At 44.9% G+C, this 27,462-nt stretch overlaps 1 protein-coding gene across 1 annotated transcript in view; it reads right to left on the minus strand.

Moving 5' to 3' along the window:
• Positions 1-27,462, minus strand: part of LOC119413685 (lysyl oxidase homolog 2B-like) — a 268,771-nt gene that overhangs the window by 150,765 nt on the left and 90,544 nt on the right. The window contains exons 10-11 of the mRNA XM_037680740.1: positions 16,427-16,436; positions 1,715-1,926 (exon numbers count right to left, since the gene is read on the minus strand). Coding sequence (XP_037536668.1) covers positions 1,715-1,926; positions 16,427-16,436 — 222 coding nt within the window. The remainder of the gene's footprint in view (positions 1-1,714; positions 1,927-16,426; positions 16,437-27,462) is intronic.

The raw sequence follows: 27,462 nt of genomic DNA on the forward strand, positions 1-27,462 counted from the left end.
ATTGGTCTTAAAGGTACACCTTGTTTGTGGATTTTAGGTAAACCATACAGACTAGGTGTGGCCTCCCCTGGGTACAGTCTGTGGTACAGAAAACGGTCAATAGCCTTGTCCTGCTCCAAATTTTTCAGGCAATCTATTAACTTTTTCTTGTAACCACTTCCTGGATCTCTTTTCAGAGGTTCATAAGTGTTTGTCACTAAGGAGTGTCATAACTTTCTCATGATAGTCTTTCTGGTTCAAAATCACTGTGCACCTTTCTTTGTCTGCTGGGAGAATGATGATGTTTTTGTCCTTGCTAAGAGTGGTGAGTGCGTCCCTCTCCTCTCTACTGATGTTGGAAGGTGGTGGTTTGGCATTCAATGCCAGTCAGCTGGGATTTACCACTCCTCTGCAGTGGAATATTCTGGTTGCCTGGTAGACAACTCTCAGAGCCCTGAGTTCTGGTTATGTTTAAATGCTGGGTTCTGTGAACTCCATATTTTCTTTTTGTCTCTCGTCCGGCTTCTTAGTTGGCTGCTGACTGTTCTTCTCTCTCTGTTCTCTGAGTTTCTAGGATGTCTCTCTCTGAGATCAAGTGCAAAGACTTTTGAGTTTTTCTTAAAAGTGAAACTTACTGTCTGTGCTAAAACATTGGTTTGATTGGTCTACCTCGGGAAGAGGCGGTTCTAACTCTTGGCCTTGTTTTATAAATATAAAGTCCATTTTCTGCCTCAAAAAGTTACCTTCTAAAAGAGAAAATAAGACAAATGTATTATCTTAAGTGAGGATTACTTAAAACACACATTCTCATGAATAAACATTCAAAATATGACATCTTTAGAATTAAACTTAAAACATGCTATGTTTTAACAGAGGTGTCACTGTTGACTGTCCATCTCCTGGAAAGAGAATGTCATTAGAGGCTCTTTTTTTGTTGTTCCATCTTCATGGGAACAAGTCTGAGACAAGTACTCCTTTTCGATAAGGGAAGATATCAACCTAGCAAATTCGGATGTTTAGAAACTCTGAGGTCAGTTGAACGAAGCTCTCATTAAAAATCATCTCTCAGTTTATACAAAAGCCTTGGGTTAATGAGTTCATATTCTCAGGCGAGGTTAACACAATAACAGGGTTTTTTTTTTTACATTAGTGTCAACTTACAAAGTTTGTGAGCTGAGACAATGAATACAATATGACTGCTCATTCCCAAGGGAACAGATGAATCTTATTTTAACAGTTTCTAACACAAAACACAGGACTGGTGTTTGTTTCAGGTGAGGTGAACTCTTTCTGAGATGAGGTATCCCCCTGCAATCTTAACATGAGTTTTTTATCTTTCCTCCTAGTGAGGGACCTGCTTGCCTCCATTTTGGACCTGCCATTCTGTCTTTGTCTCTTTCTCTTTTCTGTCCTCTAAAACCCAGCAAGTCAAAGCAGATGGCTGCTTGTCCTGAGCCTGGTTCTGCTGGAGGTTTCTTCCTGTTAAAGAGAGTTTTTTTCCTTTCCACTGTCTCCTTTGCGCTTGCTCAGGATGGGAGACTGTGATGAAGTGAAGATTCAACACAATCTGCTGGCTGCGCTACCTTACCTTAGATTAAATAATGTTACTAATTGAATTTTTATGTATGTGAATGTTTCTGTTCAGTGCCCTGAGATGACTTCTGTTGTGACTTGGCGCTATATAAATAAACTGAATTGAACTGAAATTGTCTTTGAAGGGAGTCAACATACTCACTTGTAGACTCTGGCGTTGTACTTCCTCTCCCCCGGGAAACCAAACATTCCACAGATGACCCTGCTGTTTAACTGAGTCCATTTTGTGTTACAAATCTGCTTCCATTTGCCATCATCCTTCACCTCCACGTAGCCCTCCGTGACTGGGATTCGTTTACGGTTTGATGACAGAATGGCTCGTATGCGCACATCCTCCACATGAATATCAAGGTTCTGCAGGAAAATACAGACACAATTTGTTTTTTACTGTCTGTTTAGCAAACAACATGATGCAGATTTTCTAAACGAATATAAGGAAATATGACACGTGAAGACAAACAAGTGCAGAATGACTGCTGAACTTTGCTAAATAAGCTGAAACTCACATGTTAAGGCTAAAGGAAACAATGCTAACTAAAAGTCCAAGCGAGCAAAACTGTAACTAAAAGCTAAAAGTAGAAAAAGACAAAACAGTTTTAAAAAGTGCATTTCATGTGAAAATGCAGTGTGAATGCTTATTACTGAATGATTTTGTTAAACGCTGCTCAAAAAGCTAAAAATTATACGAAACACACCAAAACTAAAATTGGAAAGAAAAAGCTTCCCAAAGCACAAGAAAACAAACAAACCTAAAAATAAAATTATTTACAAAGTAAAGCTAGCATGAGTACAAGTGGTGTTAATAGAATTACCATGAACAAGGAAGAACTAACACAACCCAAGTAGAATACAAATAAAATGCAGGGCCAAATCTAGCAGAAGAATGGGAAGAAAGAGTAAAATAAATAAATAAATAAATAAATAAATAAATAATAACACTGTAGAATTATCATAAGCAGAGTGGAAATGTCAACAAAAAAGGTCAAATTATGTCATCTGGACCAGTTCCTTTAAGTGAGAAATGGCATTAACAAGGCAGAATGTTAGTACAGATCAGGGCAGAATTAACAATCAGGAATGGGTTAGTGTAAGCAGGGCTAAATAAGCATCCATCCATCCATTATCTTTACCCGTTTATTCCATTTTGGGTCACGGGGGTCGCTGGTGCCCATGTCCAGCAATCACTGTGCGAGGGGCGGGGTACACCCTGGACGGGTCGCAAGTCCATCACAGGGCCACATAGAGACAAACGAGACAAACAACCATTCACTCTCTCACTCACACCTAGGGACAATTTAGAGTTACCAATCAGCCTAACATGCATGTTTTTGGTCTGTGGGAGGAAACCGGAGCACCCGGAGAAAACCCACGCATGCACGGAGAGAACATGCAAACTCCACCCAGAAAGGCCCCTGGACCGGGGTTTGAACCAAGGACCTTCTCGCTGAGAGGCAGCAGCTCTACCAGTTGCGCCACCGTGCTGCCCCTAAATAAGCATTAAAAGGGTAAAATATTAGCAAAAACAAGGACCATTTGGCTTTAGCAGAAGCTAAAGCTTATTAGCATAAAAAGTAGGTTTTAGAAGAGATGTTCAAGGCTCCATTCATTTTCAAAAAAGCTTAGCATTTCAAAAAGTGCATATGGCAACAATACCAAAAGTAAATGTCCTTAACGCAAAAAAAATTCTGATATGAGAAAGGCTTAAATAGCTCAAAAAATGCAGAAGGAGATATATACAGAAGGATGGCAACAATAAGAAAGCGAAACAGAAAAACAATAGTGTGAATCCTTGCTAAATATAATAGCAGATTTGAAGGGAATGTTTTTAAATGAATTGAAAACACTAATATATATATCGATCAGAATTATATATAATTCCATTCAGTTCAGTTTATTTATATAGCACCAAGTCACGACAGAAGTCATCTCAGGGCACTAAACAGAAACATTTATATATAAAAATAATGTTAACAGAAACATTCATATATAAAAATAATAATTTAACACTCCAATAATGCTCAGTCAGGTCATCTGAACAGTTTCTGTTTTGTAGAGACGATTCTCCCTCTCTCCGGAGGGCTTCTTCAGTCTGAGGAGTTCTAAGTAGTAAGTAAGTAAATTTTATTTATAAAGCACTTATCACAGACATAAAATCACAAAGTGCTGTACAATAAAAACCGATGCTAAAATATACAAAGAATAAAACAAGCATAAGAACTACAAGAAGCACAGTAAAATCATGACATAAAAGCCTGGGAGAATAAAAGTGTTTTCAGTTGCCTTTTAAAAACCTCAACAGAGTCAGCCAAACGAAGTTGCAGGGGCAAACTGTTCCACAGCCTTGGAGCCACTGACTGAAAGGCCCTGTCCCCTTTAGTTTTCAGCTGTGTACGTGGAACATCCAAGAGGTTCTGTGACTAGGAGCAAAGGCCACAAGCAGCAGAGTATTTGGTTAAAGCTGACAAAGATACACAGGAGCCTGGCCGTTTAAAGCTCTGTACGTCAGCACAAGAACTTTAAAATGGATTCTAAACTCGACTGGGAGCCAGTGTAGTGAATATAGAACTGGGGTGATGCGACAGTATTTGCTGGATTTGGTGAGAAGTCTGGCAACTGCGTTCTGTATTATTTGTAGACGTGAAACAGAAGACTTGTCCAGGCAGGTAAAAAGGGCAGTGCAGTAGTCCAGACACGATGACACAAAAGCGTGAGTAATTTTCTCTAGGTCAATTCTGGAGACTATAGGTCATATTTTAGAAACGTTTCTTAAATGAAAAAAAACAAGAACGGGAAATAGCTCTTATGTGAGACTCAAAGCCTAATGATGAGTCAGATGTGACCCCTAAATGTTTTACTTTTGATTTGGCTACTGGACAGAAAGAGGCAATTTTATGATTGGTGATTGGGAGCAGTAACCAAAATCTCTGTCTTACTGGTGTTTAAAACCAATAAGTTACTGGCAAGCCAGTCCCTGATATGGGACAATCATTGGACAAGGATGGCCAATTTATCCAGCTGGTGTGGTCTAAAGGAAAAATACAAATGAATGCCATCAGCATAAATGTGATAGGAAATATCATAAAAGGATTGAATAATGCCGGCAAGTGGGATAATATAAAAGGAAAACAAAAGTGGACCCAGAACTGAGCCTTGTGGCACCCCACAAGTTAAGGGGGCATAATCAGAGGAGAGCCTGTCCGTCTTGATGCAGAAAGTTCTGTGAGATGGGTATGATGTGAGCCAGTCCAAAGCTGAGCCAGAAATACCAGCCTATAAAAACTGTTTCCCCACCAAGCAGCAAATTCCTTAAGTGGACCAACCAGTTTTCTGGCAATAAGATGGTTTTGGGGGTTGTCCTATCCCTCGTCGACTCCTCCCAGGCAGGCGGCCACAGCCAAAGTGGTTCAAGGCAACAAAGTTCATGCCCAGTCATCCAGGTACCACATTCAGTAATGCTCAGTCAGGTCATCTGGACAGTTTCTTTTTCAGACCTGACTGAGCATTATTGGATTTGGTACCTGATGAGTCCAGCTACAGGCAAGAGGTGGAACACCTGGAGAGCTGGTGCAAACAGAATAACCTTCACATCAATGTGAAGAAGACAAAGGAGATGATTGTGGACTTCTGAAAGAACAAACTCACCTACTACCCCCCTGACAATAAGAGGATCTGCGGTGAAAGTGGTCTCTAGCTACAAGTACATGGGTGTGCACCTGAACAACAACATTAGCTGGGGCAACAACACTACCAGCCTGATCAAGAAAGCTCATCAGAGTCTCTACTTTCTCAGGCGGCTGAGACGAGCTGGACTGGGAAGCTCAGTCCTCACCTCCTTCTACAGGTGTGCAGTGGAGAGCATCCTGTGCTCCAGCATCAACGTGTGGCATGGAGGCTGCACAGCTGCAGAAAGAAAAGCTTTGCAGAGAGTGGTGAAGGCTGCACAGAAGACTGTTGGAGTCAGCCTCCTCACCGTCACAGACATTTACATTTCTAGATGCAGTAAGAGGGCCACCTGCATCATAAAGGACCTCACTCACCAACCCTTAGCCAACCCTAACTATACGATTTATTAAAAAGGAAAGTCTTAAGCCCAGTCTTAAAACTGGACAATGTGTCAGCCTCACGGAAAGAAACTGGAAGTTGGTTCCACAAAAGAGTCTGATAACTGAAAGATCTTCCTCCCATTCTGCTTTTGTGAACTCTAGGGACCACGAGTAAGTCTGCAGTCTGAGAGAAAAGTACTCTGTTAGGAAAATATGGAACAATAAGATTTTGAATATAAGATGGAATTAGGTTGTTAAGAGCTTTGTAGGTTACAAGTAAAGCCTCCAGTATACTCGGGCATACCTCAGTCCGCGTACCTCAGTCCGCGGAAGTCCGCGCGAACTGGATTAGACTCAAAGCTGATGCCCACAGAGCATGTCCGTGCAAAGCTCAATTTTTACAACTGCGTACGCATACTCGGTGTTGCACAATTAACTGCACGGCGATGGACTGTTTTGTATGTGACACCAATTAATTAAATTCTCCTTCTTCATCCCTGATCTAGTTTAATGGACTTTTTTTGTGTGTTTTGTTTTTCCAAGAGGCAAGCGATCTTTTTCTTCTCCTCTGTTGACGTCATGACTGAAATGGTGAGAAATGACAGAATTTGTAAAGAGCTAATTAAAATCAGGTCCAGCGTGGCTGCGGGAGGGTCTGGAGATTTCCTGGTGGGCTGGTCTGATGTGTGGGCTGCAGGACCAGCATTCCCTGTTTTTTTTTTAATTTTTTTTATTTTTAGAACTTTTTATTAACAACATGCTTGTCGAGTCCACGTAGGAAAAGGTCTGCACGAGTATACTGGAGCCTTAAGATTTTTAATTCAATTCTGAATTTGGGGCAGCATGGTAGCACAACTGGTAGAGCTGCTGCCTCTCAGCGAGCAGGTCCCCGGTTCAAATCCCAGTCTGGGTGCCTTTCTGAGTGGAGTTTGCATGTTCTCTCCGTGCATGCGTGGGTTTGCTCTGGATACTCCGGTTTCTTGCCACAGACCAAAAATATGTATGTTAGACTGATTGGTAACTCTAAATTGTCCCTAGGTGTGAGTGAATGGTTGTTTGTCTCTATGTGGCCCTGTGATGGACTGGAGACCTGTCCAGGGTTTACCCTGACCCTCGCACAGTGATTGCTGGACATGGGCACCGGTGGCACCGGTGACCCAGTCACCCAAAATGGAAGAAGCGGGTAAAAGATAATGGATAGATTGAGTTCTGAATTTGACAGGGAGCCAATGGAAAGAAACTAAAACTGGAGAGATATGATCTCTCCTACTAACTCCAGTTAAGACTCTGGCAGCAACATTTTCGATCAACTGAAGACGCTTTAAAGAAGTATTTGGACACCCAGATAATAAACCATTGCAATAGTCCAGTCTAGACATGACAAATGCATAAACCAGTTTTTCTGCATAACTTTTAGAATAGAATAGAATAGAAACAGCCTTTATTGTCCCACAGATGGGAAATTCCAGTGTATCAGCAGCAACAGCAGCAACAGATAAAAATATTTCACACAAAAGTTCCTAAAATGTTAATAAACAATACAATATATAAGAAATAATTTAAACAATATCAATAATAATGTTCAATATGTATTGGAACATTGAGAATGGCAGACTATTTACAATACAGTATTATAGGCAGAGTGTATATTTTTAGCAGAGGTCAGCATGTATTTAATCCTTATTGAGTTTCTTGGGAGCAGTGATGGTTGTAGAGTCTAACAGCTGCTGGGAGGAAGGACCTGCGGTAACGCTCCTTTGTGCATTTAGGATGCAGTAATCCGTCACTGAACGAGCTCTCCAGTTCAGCATCAGCTTCATGCATGGGGTGGGAGACGTTGTCCAGCAATGATGTTATTTTAGCTAGAGTCCTTCTGTCTCCCACCACCTGCACTGGGTCGAGGGGGCGTCCAAGCACAGAGCTGGTCTTCTTGATGAGCTTATCTAGCTTCTTTTTCTCAGCTGATGATAAGCTGCTGCTCCAACACACAACACCTTAGAAGATGGCTGATGCCACTACCGAGTCAAAGAAGGTCTTCAGGAGCACCCCCTGCACTCCAAAAAGACCTCAGTCTCCTCAGCAGGTAGTCTGCTCTGACCCTTCCTGTAAAGTGCATCAGTGTTGTGAGACCAGTCCAGTTTATTGTTCAGGTGAACACCCAGGTACTTGTAAGAGTCCACAATCTTGATGTTCACACCCTGGACGTTCACCGGGGTCAGTGAGGTGGACCTATGCCTGCGGAAATCCACAACCAGCTCCTTAGTTTTATCAGCGTTGATCAGGAGGTGGTTCTGCTGGCACCAGTCCACAAAGTCTCGAGTCCGCTGTCTGTACTCTGAGTCATCCTCACCTGTGATGAGGCCGACTATGGCAGAGTCATCAGAAAACTTTTGCAGATGGCAGTGTGCGGAGTTGATGGTGAAGTCTGCAGTGTAGAGGGTGAAGAGGAACGGTGCCAGCACAGTTCCCTGTGGGACCCCCATACTGCAGACCAGCATGTCAGAGACACAGCCCTGTGTCCTCAAATACTGTGGGCATCCAGTGATGTAATCCAGTATCCACTGGGACATGTGGTGATCCACTCCTGATAACTCCAGCTTGTCCCACAGAAGTCCTGGCTGGATAGTGTTGAAAGCACTGGAGAAATCAAATAACATGATCCTCACGGTGCTTCCAGGTTTCTCCAGGTGGGTCAGAGCTTGGTGCCTGAGGTAGATGATGGCGTCATCCACCCCGATGCCAGGCCGGTAAAACTGCAAACTGCAATGGATCTAATGAAGACCTCACCAGGTGGCGCAAATTGTTGAGGACCAGCCTCTCAAGGGTCTTCATCAAATGTGAGGTCAGAGCCACCGGCCTGTAGTTACTGAGGTCCTTGGGATGTTTGGTTTTTGGTACCGGTACCACACAGGAGGTCTTCCACAGTTGTGGTACTTTCCCCAGCTTCAGGCTCAGATTGAACATAAATCCCATGATGCCACACAGTTGATCTGAACAGCACCTCAGGAGCCTGGAGCTAATTCCATCTGGACCTGCAGCTTTACGCACCTTGATCTTTCGCAGCTCATTCCTCACCTGAAGAGTTGATAGGGACAAGATGGAGGTGGGGGAAGGGGGCTATGAAATGAAGTCTTCTGGAATGAAGGGGGAGGCTAATGGCTGAGAGCTGAGAGGTGTGAATTCCTGAGAAGCAAAGTTGGCAGTCATTAAAGGTGATGATGGGGCTGACAGCAGGGGGACAGGGCTGGAGTAGGGGTGGGTGACAGATCAAATCTATTAAAGAACTGGTTTAAGTAATTCACCCACCCTTTGTCTCCTACAGCCTGAGGGTTTGATTTGTAGCCTGATATGTTTTTAAGGCTCCTCCACACCCCACTGATGTTGTTCTGCTTCAACTGATCATCCATCTTTTTCCTATAGATGTTTTTTCCATCCTTAATCTTCCTTCTCAGTTCTTTCTGCACAGCTCTCAGTTCCTTCTTGTTACATGATCTAAAGGCTCTCTTCTTCTCCTTCAGGAGAGCCTTTATTTCAGGATTAATCCATGGTTTGTTGTTGGAGAAATGCCGTACTGTCCTGATGGGCACAGTGCTGTCCACACAGAAATTGATGTAGTCCATTATGCAGTCCATGATGCTGTCAATGTCCTCCCCATGAGGAGCAAAGAGCTCTTCCCACACAGTGGAACTGAAACAGTCCCTCAGAGCTTCTTCAGTCTCCTCAGTCCATTGCTTCACTGTGCTCATCACAGCTGGTTCTCTGCACACCAGGGGTTTATACATAGGCTGCAGATGAACCAGATTGTGATCTGAGCCCCCCAGGGGAGGCAGAGGTGATGAACTGTATGCCTCCTTGGTATTGGCAAAAAGTAGATCCAGTGTGTTGGTATTTCTGGTGTGGCAGGTGACATACTGGGTGAAGGTAGGGAGAGTGGAGGACAGGGAAACATGATTAAAGACCCCCAGAGATCAGAAAGAGGGCCTGTGGGTGCTGTGTTCGGAGTCTGCTGATGGTGGTGTGAACGATGTCACAGGCTGCAACAGCATTAGCAGAGGGCGGGACATACACCGTTATCACAATAACATGTGAAAACTCCCGCGGAAGATAGTGTGGTCTCATACCAACTGCTACTAGTTCAATGTCTTTACTGCAGAGGGTCTGTTTGATGGTTAAATGTCCAGCGTTACACCATCTATCATTCACAAACACAGCCACCCCCCCCCCCCTTCTCTCTTCTTACCACTCTCTCTGGTTCTGTCAGCACAAAGTAAATGAAAGCCGTCCATGTTAATATGCGAGTCCGGGGTTAACTCAGTCAGCCATGTCTCTGTCAGGCACATGAGGCGGATCTCCTGGTAGCTCCTCTGATGTCTCGTTAGAGCCCGGCTCGAATTCCGGGTGGGCCGGGCCATGATAATGTGCTGGATGGGCAGGCTGGGTCGATGTTGGGCCGGTGTCGGGCCGGTGTCGGGCCGGTGTCGGGCCGGTGTCGGGCCGGTGTCGAGCCGGTGTCGGGCCGGTGTCGGGCTTTTGATTGGGTCAGCGGATCATCTGCAATCCAATTATATGATAATGTGGCCTACCATACAATCACCAGCAGCACACAACAATTTCACCGCGAGCTGACTGGCCTTGAAAAATGTAAAAAGTTCATTTGAGATTCAGATGGGACTATACTGCCAAGAAGCGATCCATCGCCCAAATGGACGTTCATTCAGCTACTGCACTCAGCGGACACACGTGGCCAAGAACCCAAACAGCTGAGATCCCAAAGCAGACGTGTCAGAGCGGACCGTGTCTGAGTAATGTAGAATGCAGGCAGAAACACGGTTTAAATGCTCTTTGACAGCCATGAAAGGACAAACACCCCCTCAGCTCCAATCTTCTGCCCCTTTTATTCAGCCGCGCGTCCCCGACCGTTAATAACTAATTAAATATATATTTTTTTCTCCTGGTTTGGACCTGTAATTACTGTTAATCTGTCAGGTCAGGTGGGGTTCGGAAATGATGACTGCGGGCTGGAGCCAGGTCGGATCAGATTTTTTGGGCAAAATGCAACTCTAAACCTCAGTCTTGTCTGTATTCAAAAGCAGAAAATTAAGGGTCATCTAGGTTTTTATGTCTTTAAGACATGCTTGTAGTCTAAATGTGGCTGCTTATGTTACACAACTGAATTTCCTGGTTTGGACCTGTAATTACTGTTAATCTGTCAGGTCGGGTGGGGTTCGGAAATTATTACTGCGGGCTGGAGTCAGGTCGGATCAGACTTTTTGGGCAAAAGGCAACTCTAAACCTCAGTCTTGTCTGTATTCTAAAGCAGAAATTGAAGGGTCATCCAGGTTTTTATGTCTTTAAGACATGCTTGTAGTCTAAATGTGGCTGCTTCTGTTACACAACTGGAGGAAGCTGAAAACAGAATTATGTTGGCAGAGGTGATCCTGTAAAAAGCACGGCAGATCTCAACAAGGCTATGAAGACAAATATCCTACCTGGAGGCAAAGACTGACGACCTGAAGAAACGGGGCCGAAAGAAGAAACCTTGTTTGGCCTCAGGGAGAACGCTGAAAGTCAGCGGGCATTGCTGGAGTTTGTATGGGAGATGCTGCTGCGCTGGCTGGAGACCGAGAGACCGTTTACCATTGACAGGGCTCACTGCACCCTGGCAGTTCCAAAGCCGAACCAGCATAGAGCTATTCTTATGTTGGATTTAATATTTTCTACCTTTTTATAATTCCTATCAAGCACTCAAATGTCATGTCATATAAAGTGTGTGTGTGTCTTTCTTCCAGGGTTGAACTATGTTTATAGAAAATGTTTGCTAATTCTAACTAGTTGACCTTTAAATATAATCTCATAGTAGCTAAAGATAATTTTACAAGTTCACATTTGATAAATTACAAGCAATCAAATCAGGCCAGAGAGCACACTGAGTAACATAAATAAAGTAGAACACAGCTCTTTAATTTAGACAATATAGTTTGACTAAGTAAAATCAAATTGAGTATTACCATGATCCAAATAAAAACACGAACATAAGTTAGATAATACAATTATTACTAGAAATAAACAACTATTTCAAATCAGTGTTATCACTAAGGTATAATCATGTTAAACAAACAGTGTTCACAGTTTAAACGCAGACACAGAAACTAAGATAATTCTGCCTTAAAAACAATCACCAGGCCTCCAACAGATATTGAATTAACACCCAGGAGGTAGGTAATAATTAATAGTTATTAATTATTACATATAAACAATTTAGACACGAATCATTTTATATCCCTAAAGTATAATAGCAAGTTAAACTTTAAACAAAAGCCGATTTCGGTGTACCAAAACTTATCTGAAATATAGACGTCAACGTCCTTGAGGGGGCGGGCTAAGTCGTAACCATAGCGACAGAAGCTGAACCAATCAGGAAGCTAGCCTTCTCAAACGGGGATAAAAGGCCGGAAATGACGCACGCCCACCGAGCATTTTCCGGGAGGCGCACACGAGGCGGTTCGTTCTTAATGCTCCATTTATATGCATATATCTTATTAATGTAATTGTTTGTCTCTGAATATCTGTAACCCATGTTGTGTCAAATAAATCTTTTATACGAAGGGCGACGCCTCCGCCGTTTTGAACACGACGTGGTATTCAAACCACAACACTTATCAGATTCCTGAATTTCCAAGTGGGAGTTTGTTTTCAAATGCACAAAACAACGTAACATCAAGCACAATGGAAACAAACTCCTTTTCACCCAGGATCTCTCAGCTGAGACCATCCGACAACGAACAGAGTTCAATATCATCAGAAAAGCGTTTGCAGAAAAAAGAATGTTCCACAGATTTCAGTATAATCCATGTAAGATGAGGATCCTCTACAATAGGAAGACACAGCAGTTCTCATCCCTGAAGGAAGCCAAGGATTTCTACCACTAGACACATCGGACAGAACTAACAGTAGTGGTGAGCTGCTCACTTCCTGATCTACAGGATCAGCTGCTCATAAGATGTGTCGTTAATTCTGTATCTTAACCGAGTCTTAATATTTGGCTTTTTTCAAATCATCGATTTATCACTTTATTGAACTCAAACAGCTAAGGAAATTTTATTTTATTTTTTTCCTTCCTATTTTGAAAAACATATTCCATATGTCCCATTTGCACTGCTCCTAATCATCCCCAACTCTGCTCAGCCCTGCACACCCCTTCTCAGCCTGGCTCAGCTCAGCCTGTCTCAGTTCAGCCTGGATTTGCACCTGCACGTTAGGACTGATTCTGGAGGCGTGTCCAGAATCCAAGTCCCGCTAATGAAAGTTCTGCGATGAGTTACTCAAAGCAGTCTGCTCCTCAGATGAATAATATTAAATTATAATTTTTATATATGAATATTTCTGTTCAGTGCCATGAGACAACTTCTGTGTGTAAGGATGGTGCCATCTTGTGGGTATTCCCTGTCTGTGCACTCCATCCATCCATTTTCTTCCACTTATCTGGGGTCGGGTCGCGGGGGTAGCATCCTAAGTAGGGAGGCCCAGACTTCTCTCTCCCCAGTCACTTGGTCGAGCTCCTCCGGGGGAATCCCGAGGCGTTCCAAGGCCAGCCGAGAAACATAGTCCCTCCAACGTGTCCTGGGTCTTCCTCTGGGTCTCCTCCTGGTGGGACGTGTCCGGAACACCTCACCAGGGAGGCGTCTAGGTGGCATCCTATACAGATGCCCGAGCCACCTTAACTGGCTCCTCTTGACGTGGAGAAGAAGAAGCTTTACTCTGAGTCCCTCCTTGATGATCCAGCTTCTCACCCTATCTCAAAGGGAGAGCCCAGACACCCTGCAGAGAAAACTCATTTTGGCCGCTTGTATCCAAGATCTCGTTCTTTCGGTCACAACCCAAATCTCATGACAATAGATGAGGGTAGGAACGTAGATTGATCGGTAAATTGAGAGCTTTGCCTTTTGACTCAGATCTCTCTTCACCACAACAGACCTGTATAGCGCCCGCTTCACTGCAGACGCTGCACCTATCTGCCTATCGATCTCACGTTCCATTTTACCCTCATTCGTGAACAAGACCCCAAGATACTTGAACTCCTCCACTTGGGGCAGGACCTCCTCCCTGACATGGAGAGGGCACTCTACCCTTTTCCGGCTCAAGACCATGGCCTCGGATTTGGAGGAACCGATCTTCATACCAGCCGTGTCGCACTCGGCTGCGAACCGCTCTGGCAAAAGCTGTAGATCACGATCTGATGAAGTCAACAGGACCACATAATCTGCAAAAAGCAGAGATGCAATCCTAAGGCCACCAAAACGGATCCCCTCAACAACTTGGCTGCGCCTAGAAATTCTGTCCATAAAAGTTATGAACAGGATCGGTGACAAAGGGCAACCTTGGCGGAGTTCAACTGTCACCGGGAACAAGCCCGACTTACTGCTGGCAATGCGGACCAGGCTCTGACACCGGTCATACAGGGACCTAACAGCCCATATCAAAGGGCCCAGTACCACATACTCCCAGAATACCCTCCACAGGATTCCCTGAGGGACGCGGTTGAACGCCTTCTCCAAGTCCACAAAGCACATGTAGACCGGTTGGGCAAACTCTCACGCACCATCCAGGACCTTGCTGAGAGTGTAGAGCTGGTCCAGTTTTCCACGACAAGGACGAAAACCATACTGCTCCTCTTAAATCCGAGGTTCGACTATCCGATGGACCCTACTCTCCAGAACCCCCGAATAGACCTTACCAGGGAGGCTTAAAAGCGTGATCCCCCTGTAGTTGGAACACACTCTACGGTCCCCCTTTTTGAATAGGGGGACCACCACCCCAGTCTGCCAATCCAGGGGAACTTCCCCTGATGTCCACGCAGTATTGTAGAGTTGCGTAAACCAACACAACCCTACAACATCCAGAGCCTTAAGGAACTTGGGGCGAATCTCATCCACCCCTTGGGCCCTGCCACGGAGGAGCTTTTTAACCACCTCGGTGACCTCAATACCAGAGATTGGAGGGCCTGACCCAGAGTCTCCAGGCTCCACTTCTTCAGTGGAAGACGTGCTGGTGGGATTGAGAAGGTCTTCAAAGTATTCTGCCCACCAACCCATGACATCCCGAGTTGAGGTCAGCAACACCCCCCCCCCCCCCACTATAAACAGTGTTGGTGGTGTACCGCTCCCCCCACCCCCCCGAGACGCCGGATAATGGACCAGAATCGCCTCAAAGCCGTGTGGAAGTCATTCTCCATGGCCTCTCCGAACTCCTCCAATGCTCGAGTTTTTGCCTCAGCGACCACCCGAGCCACATGTTGCTTGGACTGCCGGTACCCATCAGCTGCTTCCGGGGTCCCACAGGCCAAAAAGGCCCAATAGGACTCCCTCTTCAGCCTGACAGCATTTCTCACAGACGGTGTCCACCACCGGGTTCGAGGGTTGCCACCATGACAGGCACCGACAACCTTGTAGCCGCAGCTCCGGTAAGCTGCCTCGACAATAGAGGCACGGAACATGGCCCACTCGGACTCAATGTCCCCCACCTCCCCCGGAACATGTTCGAAGTTCTCTCAGAGGTGGGAGTTAAAGTTCCGTCTCACAGGAGACTCTGCCAAACATTCCCAGAAAACCTTCACAATACATTTGGGTCTGCCAGGTCTGACCGGCAACCTCCCCCACCATCGGAGCCAACCAGTTAGTGATCGGTGGACAGCTCCGTCCCTCTCTTCACCCGAGTGTCCAAGACATGTGGCCACAGATCAGATGAGACGACAACAAAGTCGATCATCGAACTACGGCCTAGGGTGTCCTAGTGCCAAAAGCACAGGTGGACACCCTTATGCTTGAACATGGTGTTTGTTATGGACAATCCATGATGAACACAGAAGTCCAACAACAGAATACCACTCGGATTCAGATCGGGGGGGCGTTCCTCCCAACCACACCCCTCCAGGTCTCACTGTCATTGCCCACGTGAGCATTGAAGTCCCCCAGCAGAACAAGGGAGTCCCAGGAGGTGCACTTTCCAGTACCCCCTCTAAGGACTCCAAAAAGGGTGGATAATCAGAACTGCCGTTTGGGGCATAAGCACAAATGACAGTCAGAACCTGTCCCCCCACACGTAGGTGGAGGGAGGCTACCCTCTCATTCACCAGGGTGACCCCCCCCCCCCACCAGGCACTTTAGTGGGGGGGGGGGGCAATATGTATGCCCACTTCTGCTTGGCGCCTCTCACCAGGGGCCACTCCAGAGTGAAAAAGTGTCCAACTCCTCTCAAGGAAACTGTTTCTAGAGCCATAGCCAAATATTTCTAGCCGGAACCTCTCAACCTCACACACCATCTCAGGCTCCTTTCCCACCAGTGTGGTAACATTCCACATCCCAATAGCCAGCTTCTGTAGCTGAGGATCAGACCGCCAGGGTCCCCGCCCTCGTCCACCACCCATCCCACATTGCATCCGACCCCTTTGGCCCCTCCCACATGTGGTAAGCCCATGGGAAGGGGGACCCACATCTCCTCTTCGGGCTGTGCCCGGCCGAGCTCCATGGGTAAAAGCCTGGCCACCAGGCACTCGCCCATGTGCCCCACCTCCAGGCCTGGCTCCAGAATGGGGCCCCGGTGACCCACATCCAGGCGAGGGAACATCAAGTCCATTTCTTTTTCTCATCATAGGGTGTGTTTGGGCTGCACTTTGTCTGGTCCCTCACCTAAGACCTGTCTGCCTTGGGTGACCCTACTAGGAGCGTAAAGCCCCTGACAGCATAGCTCCTAGGATCATTGGGACACTCAAACCCCTCCAATATGGTAAGGTGGCAGCCCAGGGATGGGCCTACCCTCATGTTTCTCCCCTTTTTCCAATCTTAGTTTATTATTCTGATAAGGATAAGAGAGGCCGTGCTCAGAGCAGTAGCAGCTTCGTGCAATTCGTCCATCTTCCGGATGACTACATGTACATGTTCTCGTTGTATCTCGGTACAATGATAATAAAGCTGACTCTGATCTTTGGGGCCAGATAAGATGTCAGAGAGGGCCACATTTGGCCCCCGGGCCTTGAGTTTGATGCATGTGCCCTAAAGAAATTAAGGTGGACGGCTTCAGTTCCTGTTGCAAGGTGTTCCAGGTTGCAGGAGCAGAGAAGGAAAAGGCCTTTTTGCCAAGTTCAGTCCACACTGAAGGAACGTTCCAGGTAATGATGGTTTGAGAGTGCATGTTTAACTACACTGACGACGTGACAAGTGGGAGGAGATATAAAAAGGTAGTAGACCAAGGAGGGATTTTAGAAGTTTTTATATCGACTCTGTGCCTGACTCCACACGATTTATGTGTGTGAACTATAGCCGAACAGAACTGATGAGAATAGGAGCGGGTTTGCTACAAAATATAGCAGAAATCAGCAACAAACTCAAACCTACGCTCGGCAGAATGCAGATCTTAAAGTCATCTACCTGGAAGCTGCAGCAGAGGCGTTCCAATGGGACAGAAGAGGAAGCATCGCTCCCGGCTTAAGAAGAGAGGACGCCGGGCGGGGGTTATGTTGAGGCTACGAGCCAACGCTAAAGCCAGAAAACTCCTGATGCCATCTCTCTTTCTGTCGAACGTCCGCTCGTTGGACAACAAGATGGATTTGTTTCGTCTGAGAGTGGGCGCCTCAGAAGGGATGATGAAGTGTGCGGTGCTTTGACACATGGAAACATGGATTACAAGTGAAACGCCGGATAGTCTTCCAGCTAGATGACAGACTTTTTTTTTAGCGGACCACTGCAGCAAGCTAACGGGGAAATCACAGGGAGCAGAGTGTGCATTTATGTGAGTAAAAGTTGGTACACAAACTGTACTGTTGTAAAAAGCTCATGCTCGAAGGCTTTGGAGCAAATAACAGTGAAATGTCAGCCACATTATCTACCCCGCGAGTTCACAGTGACTTTCATTACGGTTGTTTATTCGGGCAGCTGTGGCTGAGTGGTTAGAGCAGTCGTCCTCCAATGCGAGAGTTGGGGGTTCTAATCCACCAGCAGTCACATGTCCAAGTGTCCCTGGGCAAGACACTGAGCCCTTCATTGCCTCTGATGTGTGTCCCATCAGAGTATGAATGTGATCTAAAGCACTGATTAGTCTCTATAGAATGATTTGTTCAATTAGCTTCGTAGAGATCTAGTAGAGTGCTGTATGAATGGGTAAATGAGGACACAGATTGTAGTGTAAAGTGCTTTGAGTATCTTGAAATAAGATAGAAAGGCACTATATAAGTACAGTCCAATTACCATTTACCATTTGTTTACATTCCACTGAACGCTACTGCTAATGACGCCTTGTAGGAGCTCCACGATATCTTAAGTTTGCTGCAGAACAAACACCCTGAGACATGGTACATGGTACATGGTAGCGGGAGATTCATGTGAATCTAAAGGACTGCCTCCCAAGTTTTTACCAGCATGTGGACATACCAACATGTGGAAACAACACACTGGACAGTGTTTATACGAACGTAAAAGATGCATACAAAGCTCAACCCCACCCCCACCTAGGATTCTCTGTTCACATCTCAATCTTAATGGCTCCTGCTTTCCTCCCCCCGATGAGACGCTCCAGACCGGTAAAAAAGAAAGTTAAATGTTGGATCCAGGATAGTGGCCCCATACTGAGAGATTGTTTTGAACGAACAGACTGGCAGGTTTTCAGAGAAGCTGCTGAAAATGGAGATCACTTTATCTGGACCAATACGCATCCTCAGTTCTGGGTTACATTAGTACATGTACTGACACCATCTCCACCATCAGATATGATAAAAGCTACCCAAACAGAAAACCTTGGCTGAATGCAGAGGTGCACACCCTGCTGGAATCCAGGAACACTGCCTTCAGGTCTGGAAACTCACAGAAGCTGAGTAGGAAAAGGAAAGAGCTGGTTGCTGGTATTAAAAGGGCCAAGGCAAAATATGCACAGAGGATCAAGGGTCAATTCACCCCACAAGACCCATGGAGCATGTGGAGGGGCATTAAATGTATAACAGATTATAATGGAAGGAGCGAACAATGCCCCAAAGACCCATCTCTGCCTGATACCCTCAACACGTTCTATGCACGCTCTGAAGACCCGAACAGACCACCCAGCACCAGACTCTATCTCACCAGCGGTTGAAGAGCATCTCAGCGTGACCCCAGCAGAAGTAAGGAGTACCTTCAGGAGGATTAATCCGCACAAGGCAACCGGCCCAGACAACATCCCCAGAAAAGTGTTGAAAGAATGTGCCGATTAGCTCTGCGAGGTGCTGGCAATCATCTTTAACACCTCACTTACCCTGGAGACAGTTCCCATCTGCCTGAAGACTGCCACCACCATCCCAGTCCCAAAAAGCTCTTCAGTGACTGGTCTGAATGACTATCGGCCAGTGGCCCTCACCCCAATAGTTGCTAAATGCTTCGAAAAACTGGTCATGACCCACATCAAAACAACCATCAACATCAACGGGGACCCTCATGAGTATGCATACCACAAGAACTGATCAACAGAGGATGCCATCTCCTCTGTGGTCCACACTGCGCTCACTCACCTGGAGCAGAAAGACTCTTACGACAGTATGCTTTTTGTGGACCTCACATCTGCCTTCAACACCATAATTCCCCAAACCCTGATGGATAAACTATTCACATTAGGACTAAGCCCCTCCATTTGCAACTAGGTACTAGACTTCTTAAACAAACCACAGTCAGTGAGGATCGACAACTTCTCATCCTCCACCATAACCCTCAGCACTGGCTTTCCTCAGGGATGTGTGTTGAGTCCTCTCCTGTTTACGCTGCTCACGTATGATTGTGCAACTACCCATCCAGGCTGTCACATTGTAAAGTTTGCAGATGATACAGTGGTTGTGGGATGCATCACAAACAATGATGAGTCCAGCTACAGGCAAGAGGTGGAACACCTGGAGAGCTGATGCAAAGCGAATAACCTTCACATCAATGTGAAGAAGACAAAGGAGATGATTGTGGACTTCAGAAGGAACAAACACACATACACCCCCCTGAACATAAGGGGATCGGCGGTGGAAGTGGTCTCCAGCTACAAGTACTTGGGTGTACACATGAATGACAACCTCAGCTGGGGCAACAACACTTCCAGCCTGATCAAGAAAGCACATCAGAGACTCTACTCCCTCAGGTGGCTGAGACGAGCTGGTCTGGGAAACTCAGTCCTCACCTCCTTCTACAGGTGTGCAGTGGAGAGCATCCTGTGCTCCATCATCAACGTGTGGCACCAAGGCTGCACAGCTGCAGAAAGAAAAGCTTTGCAGAGAGCGATGAAGGCTGCACAGAAGACTGTTGGAGTCAGTCTCCCCACCATCACAGACATTTACACCTCCAGATGCAGGAAAAGGGTCACCCTGCATCATGAATGACCCCACACACTCGACACACACACTTTTTGCCCCGCTCCCCTCAGGCAGAAGGCTGAAGAGCATTAAGTGCAGAACCACCAGGCTGAGGAACAGCTTCTACCCTGAGGCTGTTAGACTCATGAATCTCTAACCAGGAACAATCACTTTGAAAATTACTGTGAAAAACACAGTGTATATCACTGTAATGCCACTTGGTTGTTGATATGTGCTGTTGACTATCCATGATGCTGATCTCATGCTGCTGATTATTTCATATTGCCATGTTCACTAGTCCTCATCGCTCATACAGACTCATGTTCGTGCTGCTGCTGTTTTGGTGCATTGTTTTTGTACCATTAGTACTTAGTGTATTCTTAGTTTAGTGAATGTATTATATTCTTAGTTCAGTGTTTTTCTTTACGATTTGTGTTTTTGTAGGATGTAACTGGGACCCTATGTACATGGTTTTGTCCCACCTCATGTATCACGTGTGGTGTGTATGACAAATAAATCTCTGACTCTGACTCATACTAATTCATCCTACTTGCACTGTTTTATTCTATCATGTTGTATACTATTTTTCTTTTGGATCTTGTAAATGTTATATACCTTTTGCTTTTTGGTACTTTATTTTGTACCCTTATTGCATGCTTTAATCTTTCTTGTTTGTTTGGTTGGTTGGTTTTTCTTGTTTGGTTTTAGCGAGTCGAATCGGTTCTTCTCATCTTGAACATTTCATTGCATTGTTGACCTTGTGTTAACCTGCATATGACAAAGAACCAGCATAACAATCAGGACATATCTGAAACTGAAAGGATGTAAGGGTTGGGGATCATTTTCTCATGAATTGTTCAGATTATCGGTTTATTTCTAAACAACTGACCTTGTATTTATCAGCAGCATCTGTCAATATTATAAAGTACAGTACAGAATTACAGAAAAACTTAGTCATAGTTTTAATCACTAAAACTGTGAAAAATGTAATTTTCTACAGTCTGAAGAGAAGCCAGGACTGAGTTTGTCAGAAAACAGCTTAAGAACATGTGGTTTCAATTGAAGTTTGGAACAACCCTGTGCCAGCAACAATCATCTCACATTGCAACAAACTCTCAAGAGGTTCATAGATGGTGTGAGATTATCTGTATTTCAGCTCCTTACAGTTTAAATCTTGAGTTATGGCAATCTGGAAATTAAGAAATGAAAAGTGTAACCAACAATTTTAGGTGAGAAAAAATCCACGAGCTCAACAGATTGTGTTTTTGCTACTGTGTTTACAGAATGCAGAGAGCATTGCCTTACAGCATGTACTTTCTCCTCTCAGAATCATTTGTTAACAAATTAGAAACAGATGTTACCCAGAGTTGAGAAATCTGAGCTGAACAGCAACAGAAAAGACAAAAACAGTGAGTGAATGGAAATAGTGCTTCAACGCTGTGTTAGAGCTGACGAAACATTTAAGCACATGGGAATTTAGAAAATCTGAGAGTCAATGCAGAAATTCAACAGTAAACCGCGTCTTTATAGATTTGGGTTTTCAAAATTCAACAAACCAACTAAACTCAAAGCATCAGGATTTGAAACTATTATAATCTAGTGTCTTGCACACATCATTCTCTACAACGTCTGTTACATATGAGATAAGTATATTGTTGCTGATGGTTTTTGTAAGGGTGGTACAGTGGCACAAATAGTAGAGCTGTCACCTCTCCTTAGTTGTGTTAAATAAAGAGATATCTTTTGTAATAAGCTAGGGTCGGTTAGCTTCAGTTAGCTCCACTACAATCAATATTTAACGACGGGTTCTCTCTTTTTCGAGCTACTTGACAGATATGTGACAGAGATACTGTGTGGGAGATGGTCTAAAAACCAGTGACATGAGACGTTAATTTTCTTTGACCCATCAAAATGAATGTGGTCATTTATTAACGGAATCAAAATTTAACATCAACATTGTACACTTGATTATTCTGATTGAACACAACAGACACAGCTTAATTAATGAGCTTTACAATGAGAAATCATACGGCCATGATTTCTCACTTGCAACTTAAAACAACAGACATATCCTTAGGTCTTAAATAAGTGGCTGCAGGCTTAGCTTACCTTTTACTGGCAGATAGAAGAGTTTTAAAGATGGGGAATGAAGGAGTTTAAATGGAGAGAAAAGATGTGTGAGGGAAAATGTGTTGACGAAGAACGACACCCTCCATCCGAACCCAGCTCTACCTCGGTACACTTCGGTAGTGGAAATCGACTCTTTACCTTGCAGAAGATATCTCAGCTTCGGTGTAGTTCTCTTTCAACGTTACCATTTCAGCGTCTCCGTAGGATAGCAGAGAAACGTCCGGAGTAGTGACGGTACTTCGTTCAACAGCACGCTCACCTCCCGGGTGGACTCACATGAGCTGTGAGCCCGTCAGAGTTCCACTCAGATGTGGAAGATTCCATAATCCCCACGAGACTCGGAAGAACTCCCAACTAACTCCAGCCCTTCAGAACTTTCGTTCGGTTCTGCTCCCAGAACTTCTGTTCTCTCTCGGAACTTTGAACTGCCTGGAACTAGGAAGTGTCGACTTTTTAAAGAGTTCGCTTCCGGTCCCTTTTTTGGGAAATCCTGATTGGTTGAAAGAACCAACAGGGGTGTGGTTTTAGTGACGTAAGAGGTTACTACAAGTCAGAAAAACAGTGAGATGTTTTTGGAACAGACAGAGAAATGTTTAGGCGAGATGACAGACCACAGGTGCCAGCTTCTTCTTATCTCTGTCTGATAGGTTTAAAAACATGACAGTTCGTTCCAATAAACTTGTTTGCGACTGTCTCCGACTTTTGACCGACATCACTACTTCTCATTTCAGACAGAAGATCAAAAAATGCATGATTACTCTGTAACAGACATTAACTTGATTTCTACTTTGAATGAGGATTAAAAAATCATTAATACTGTTTCACAGTTGATTTAAAATGAGTAGTTCACTTCAACATTTAAAATGGTTTGAACTAAACACACTTTGATTATCAAGATGTTGTAAAATAGTAATGATAATATAAAAAAGAGAGTGTTCTTTCAATTGATTAGTGCAGGACACACTTAGAAAGTCTCTGGATGAGCTTAATTTGTATTTCTGGACTCAAATCAATGAAATAACTGTTTCTGTCCCATGAAGGTCCTCAGGGTCAGGTTTTGACCTGAGGCTTAGTTCACTACAGTCCCCCCTTTGGAAATCATCGCCTGTCCATGGGGATGAATTCCAACATGAACTTACGCCTCGGAATGTCATTGAGCTTGATGTAATCCAGCAAGAAGAAAACAAAAGTCAAAGAAGGTAATCCCACAACGGTTTAGGTAATTTCATAATGTTGTTGGTAATTCCATAATGTTGTTGGTAATTCCATAATGTTGTTGGTAATTCCATTGTAGCAATGCTTTAACCCCTTGGAAACAAAGTCTGTAATCCATTGGAAAAAGTCATATAATCCACAACGGTAAATCCACAACGAATGGAGGTGTTGATTGATCAGCATACAAAGGGGTTCCCTTGATTGAACCGAAGATGCGGCCACTGGATGCAGATTGGAGACCAACGTCAGGATTGTAGGTCTCCTCCAGCGAAGGTCGTCGCTGGATGACGTCCAGTCGGTGCCGTTCTGGCTCTATGTGTCATGCAATTATGTGGTTTAAGGTGGGCTTATGAAGGGGATTTTACATAAGGCCTTAACCTATATGCACCTGGTGTGTAAGCTATTATGATTGGGAACAGCTACAGCTACCAGTTAAGGGGTGGAACATGCTGAAAAGGGTAGTTATAGGGGTCTATACCTATAGAAGGGTGTTCCAACTATACCACCATCGCTAACATTGTCTATGTTAGACTTACATGGCAACTATAGTTGGTTTACTTGTCTGTTGCCTTTTAGACGAACGACTTGAGATTGGGTGTTTGGTTTCCCCATAAATGTTTTTGGAGTCTATGGCGAGACTCATCAAAAAGAATTAGCTATCCCCCCGAATAGAATTGTTCGAGTAGGTTCGACTTAAGCGTTGTGAGACCAATGTAGATTATGGTACTTAAGGTAGCATTAATCTACATTGACTCCGCAAAGATTAGGTTTTAACGAGTGAACTGCATGTTGGCATAGTTAAAGTCCTTTACAGTCTCCAACTAAAATACATACAAAACTCATTCTTGCTTGGGGTGTTCAGAAACAATACCAAAAACCAATTAAACGATGTCTCAACATCGACAAAAACAGTGACTAAGCAACCAGTAAAACAACGTTTCAACATTGACAAAAGTAGTGATTAAGCAACTAGAAAACGACGTTTCGGTGCGTCACTCACTCTGGTTGTCAGATTCAATCACGTTATCGCATCTGGTAACATTACCCTAAGTGACGTCACCCCCCTTCGGTCATGGGGGACCGCGAACACGGGTGAGGACGTCGCTCCATGAGCTAAAGTTAGGCTGTCCTTGAGTAGTTTTAACTGTTTGCGCAGCTGAAAGAGGACTTTAAGGTCTGGATTGGAATCCAGTTCGCCTTTCGATGGAGTGTATTTGTCTGGGTCAGTCAGATACAGTATCATCGAGTTAATTGCAGGATCCAACTTCTGAAGTTGGATGATGTCTGGGTCAGTTGAAAATGACTTTTCATATTTTAAAAGAACTTGGCAAAGTTTGTCCCTTTCTTCATCAGATGTCAGAGCGTCGGCTTGGGCGACCACCTGTTCAATCTGTGATGAGACTGATAAGGGTTCTTGCTCTTTGGGGAGCTCCAACGAATCCCTTTCTGAGTCGTCAGACCTGTCTATGGGTAAGACACCATAGGTTTGAGGTCCTTGGTCGACGTCATCGATTGAGAAAAGAGCTATGGCCTGTGTTGGTTTTGTGAACTATACTGGCCCAGCTTCTGGACTTGGTACCAGGTTATCTGGGAGTCCTCCCAGAAATGGAATGCCTAGTTCAAAATCATGAAAATCAGTGGAAATCAACCATCCTAGCATAGTGTTTTTTGGGATCATCACCTCATCCATGCCTGTGTTACACACAGCAACAGATGTGGTCCTGGAGTCAAGGCTCACTTGGTTCGTGGCTTCCACGGACAGTCCCAAGTTGAAAAACGCAGGAGAAGGTTGAAAATATGCCTGTTTATGGCTAATAGCTTGTCCAGCTACGATGTGGATTCGCACCATTAGGTTAATCACCTGAGGTGGTACTGTGGTGGTTTGGTTGTTAGCAACCTGGCAGGCCTCTGGAATGGTCTGCCCAGCCTTAAGGTTTGCTGTGTCTAGCACAGGAGGATCCTTCGTGGCTGGTTTTAGGGACCACAGCACCTTGTTGATGGTGTCCACATGGACACCCAACCTTACCAAAATGTCAGAGCCTATGTAGGTTGCATGTGGTAAGTTTTGGATCACGAGAAACGGGTGAACCAGTTCTCGTTGGTTCCAGTTCAGTTTTAGGTTAATGACTCCTTCTGTGGTCATTACCTGTGAACTATTGGGAACTAATGGAAAGCGGAAAGCTTTTTTAATTAGTTCTAGACCCACGTGTTTGTGAACCAAGGTTTCATAGAAAGCTCGGTTAATTGCTGATTTATCTGTCCACAGAGACAGAACAGCATCGTTGGTGTGGGATCCTTGGATCTCTACACCCTTAACTACCAGTGGTAGGTAGTGTTTGGTGGACTCTGACTGCTCCAGCTCACAGAGGAGGCTGTCTTGTTGGGTCAGAGTTTGGACCACCGGGTGGGTCTCTTTGGTTTCACATGAATTCAGAGGAATACTCACCGGGCTCGTGTCCTCGGCTGAGGAGTCCTTTGCGCCTTCCGCGGTACCTGCTGTTAGGCAGTTTGTGTTACACTCAGGAGGCATTTGTATTGGCAGTGGTTTGCTCACCTTGGCCCACATCGTCTGATCACCATAATCTATAATCGCGTCAAAGCGATTTATAAAATCCTGGCCAACCAGAAATGGGAATGAGTCAACACTAGACACGTGTACCGGGTGGTATAGTGTCATTCTGCCAATCTGCATGTGAACCATTGCTATAGCTGTCAGGGTTGTCTTCTTCTCTGAGACCCTGCATCTCTATAGCACATTCTGTGAGAGGTATTACCCTGTTAACACTGCTAGCAGCTGTCCTCAGCTCCTCGAACAGTTTAGCTGACATAATTGTTATGTCCGCCCCACCGTCCAGTAGTGCTTCATGTGTGAGGACCCCTTCGAGTGTCACTGACAGGTATGCCTTCATGGCGACCCCCCTCCTGATAAAGTTACACAGAAACCTCTTAGGTTTTTTCTGAAGTTTCTTCACATGCTCAGCCTTGTCTGTGTAATCTTGGTTTGTCTGAACCGTCAGCACAGCAGTAGCTGTTTCTGAGTGTTCAGCTTGCGATGACTCGTCATCGTTTGTGTGTGAGTTCACCCCCCCTTCTTCCGATGAGGGGTTGTTGGAGGCAACAACAACAATGTCTTGGTGTGTTTCACCGACATCTGTGACGTTGTCATTCGCGCCCTCAGATGTAATAGTGATTACATCACTGCATAGTGCTCCAGGTTGGTTTCCCGTGTCAGTGTGTTTCAAAGTTTCTAACAACCTGCGTAGTTTCTCTGCCTCTTCCGAGCTCAGAGGTGTAGGGCCTTGTTTCTGGAACCTTTGTGATTTATTCGCCTCGGGTCGTTTTGTCCGAGGTGGAGGAGGGATAGGTACGTCATTTGGGGGTTCCTTTTCGGACTTCCCCTGATAATATGGGTCACCTTGGTTCCCATATTTTGTCGTCCTACGCACACCCCACTTACGATAATCACGTTCATCTTCTGGGAATAAATTCAATCCCTTCAGATCTTTTTTGTCCCAGCGTGCACCTTCATGACGCAATTTGTTAGTTTGAAAGGACTGCTTTTTCTCGCCTTTTTTAGGAGGGGGAGGCAACGCGCGCCGCCCTTCCAGTTCTAGCGAATGGGGTTTAACCTTTACACCAGGAAACACCTCTATGGGCGTCTTAGCATGAGAACATGCCTCAAACACATTCATAGCACACTGTTTAATCTCATTGATGGATTTTTCTTTGAAATTTGCCATCATTTGTACTGACGTTTTAATGTCAGTGTGGAGGTTTTTGCTGAAAACAAATTTAAAACCTTCTTCCTCCTCCATGCCGGTTTCATTCCTGTAACCGAAATAAGCTTGGAAGATTTTTTTGTAAGAAACCTTTGGATGTTCATGCTTCCCTTGCGTGACCTTGTCTGCAGCTGGGAAGCCACCAGGTCCCGTGTAGGGGTCGTATTCTCTGATCAAAGCTTCACACAGAAGGTTGTAATCCCTTCTCGTGGCATCAGGTTGACGCTCGATGAAGGTGAACACCTCTCTGTCTGAAGTGAGCCTTATCAGACTGATTTTATCTTCAACCGTAGCATTAGGATAACCACTCAGTCTGAAATCTAGGTCATTGAGATACGCCTTCGTACCAGTAGAACCCATAGGCCCAGGAATAAAG

Source organism: Nematolebias whitei, chromosome 8 (genome assembly GCF_014905685.2).
Source record: "Nematolebias whitei isolate Nwh7 chromosome 8, NemWhi1, whole genome shotgun sequence".
Lineage (NCBI taxonomy): Eukaryota > Metazoa > Chordata > Actinopteri > Cyprinodontiformes > Rivulidae > Nematolebias > Nematolebias whitei.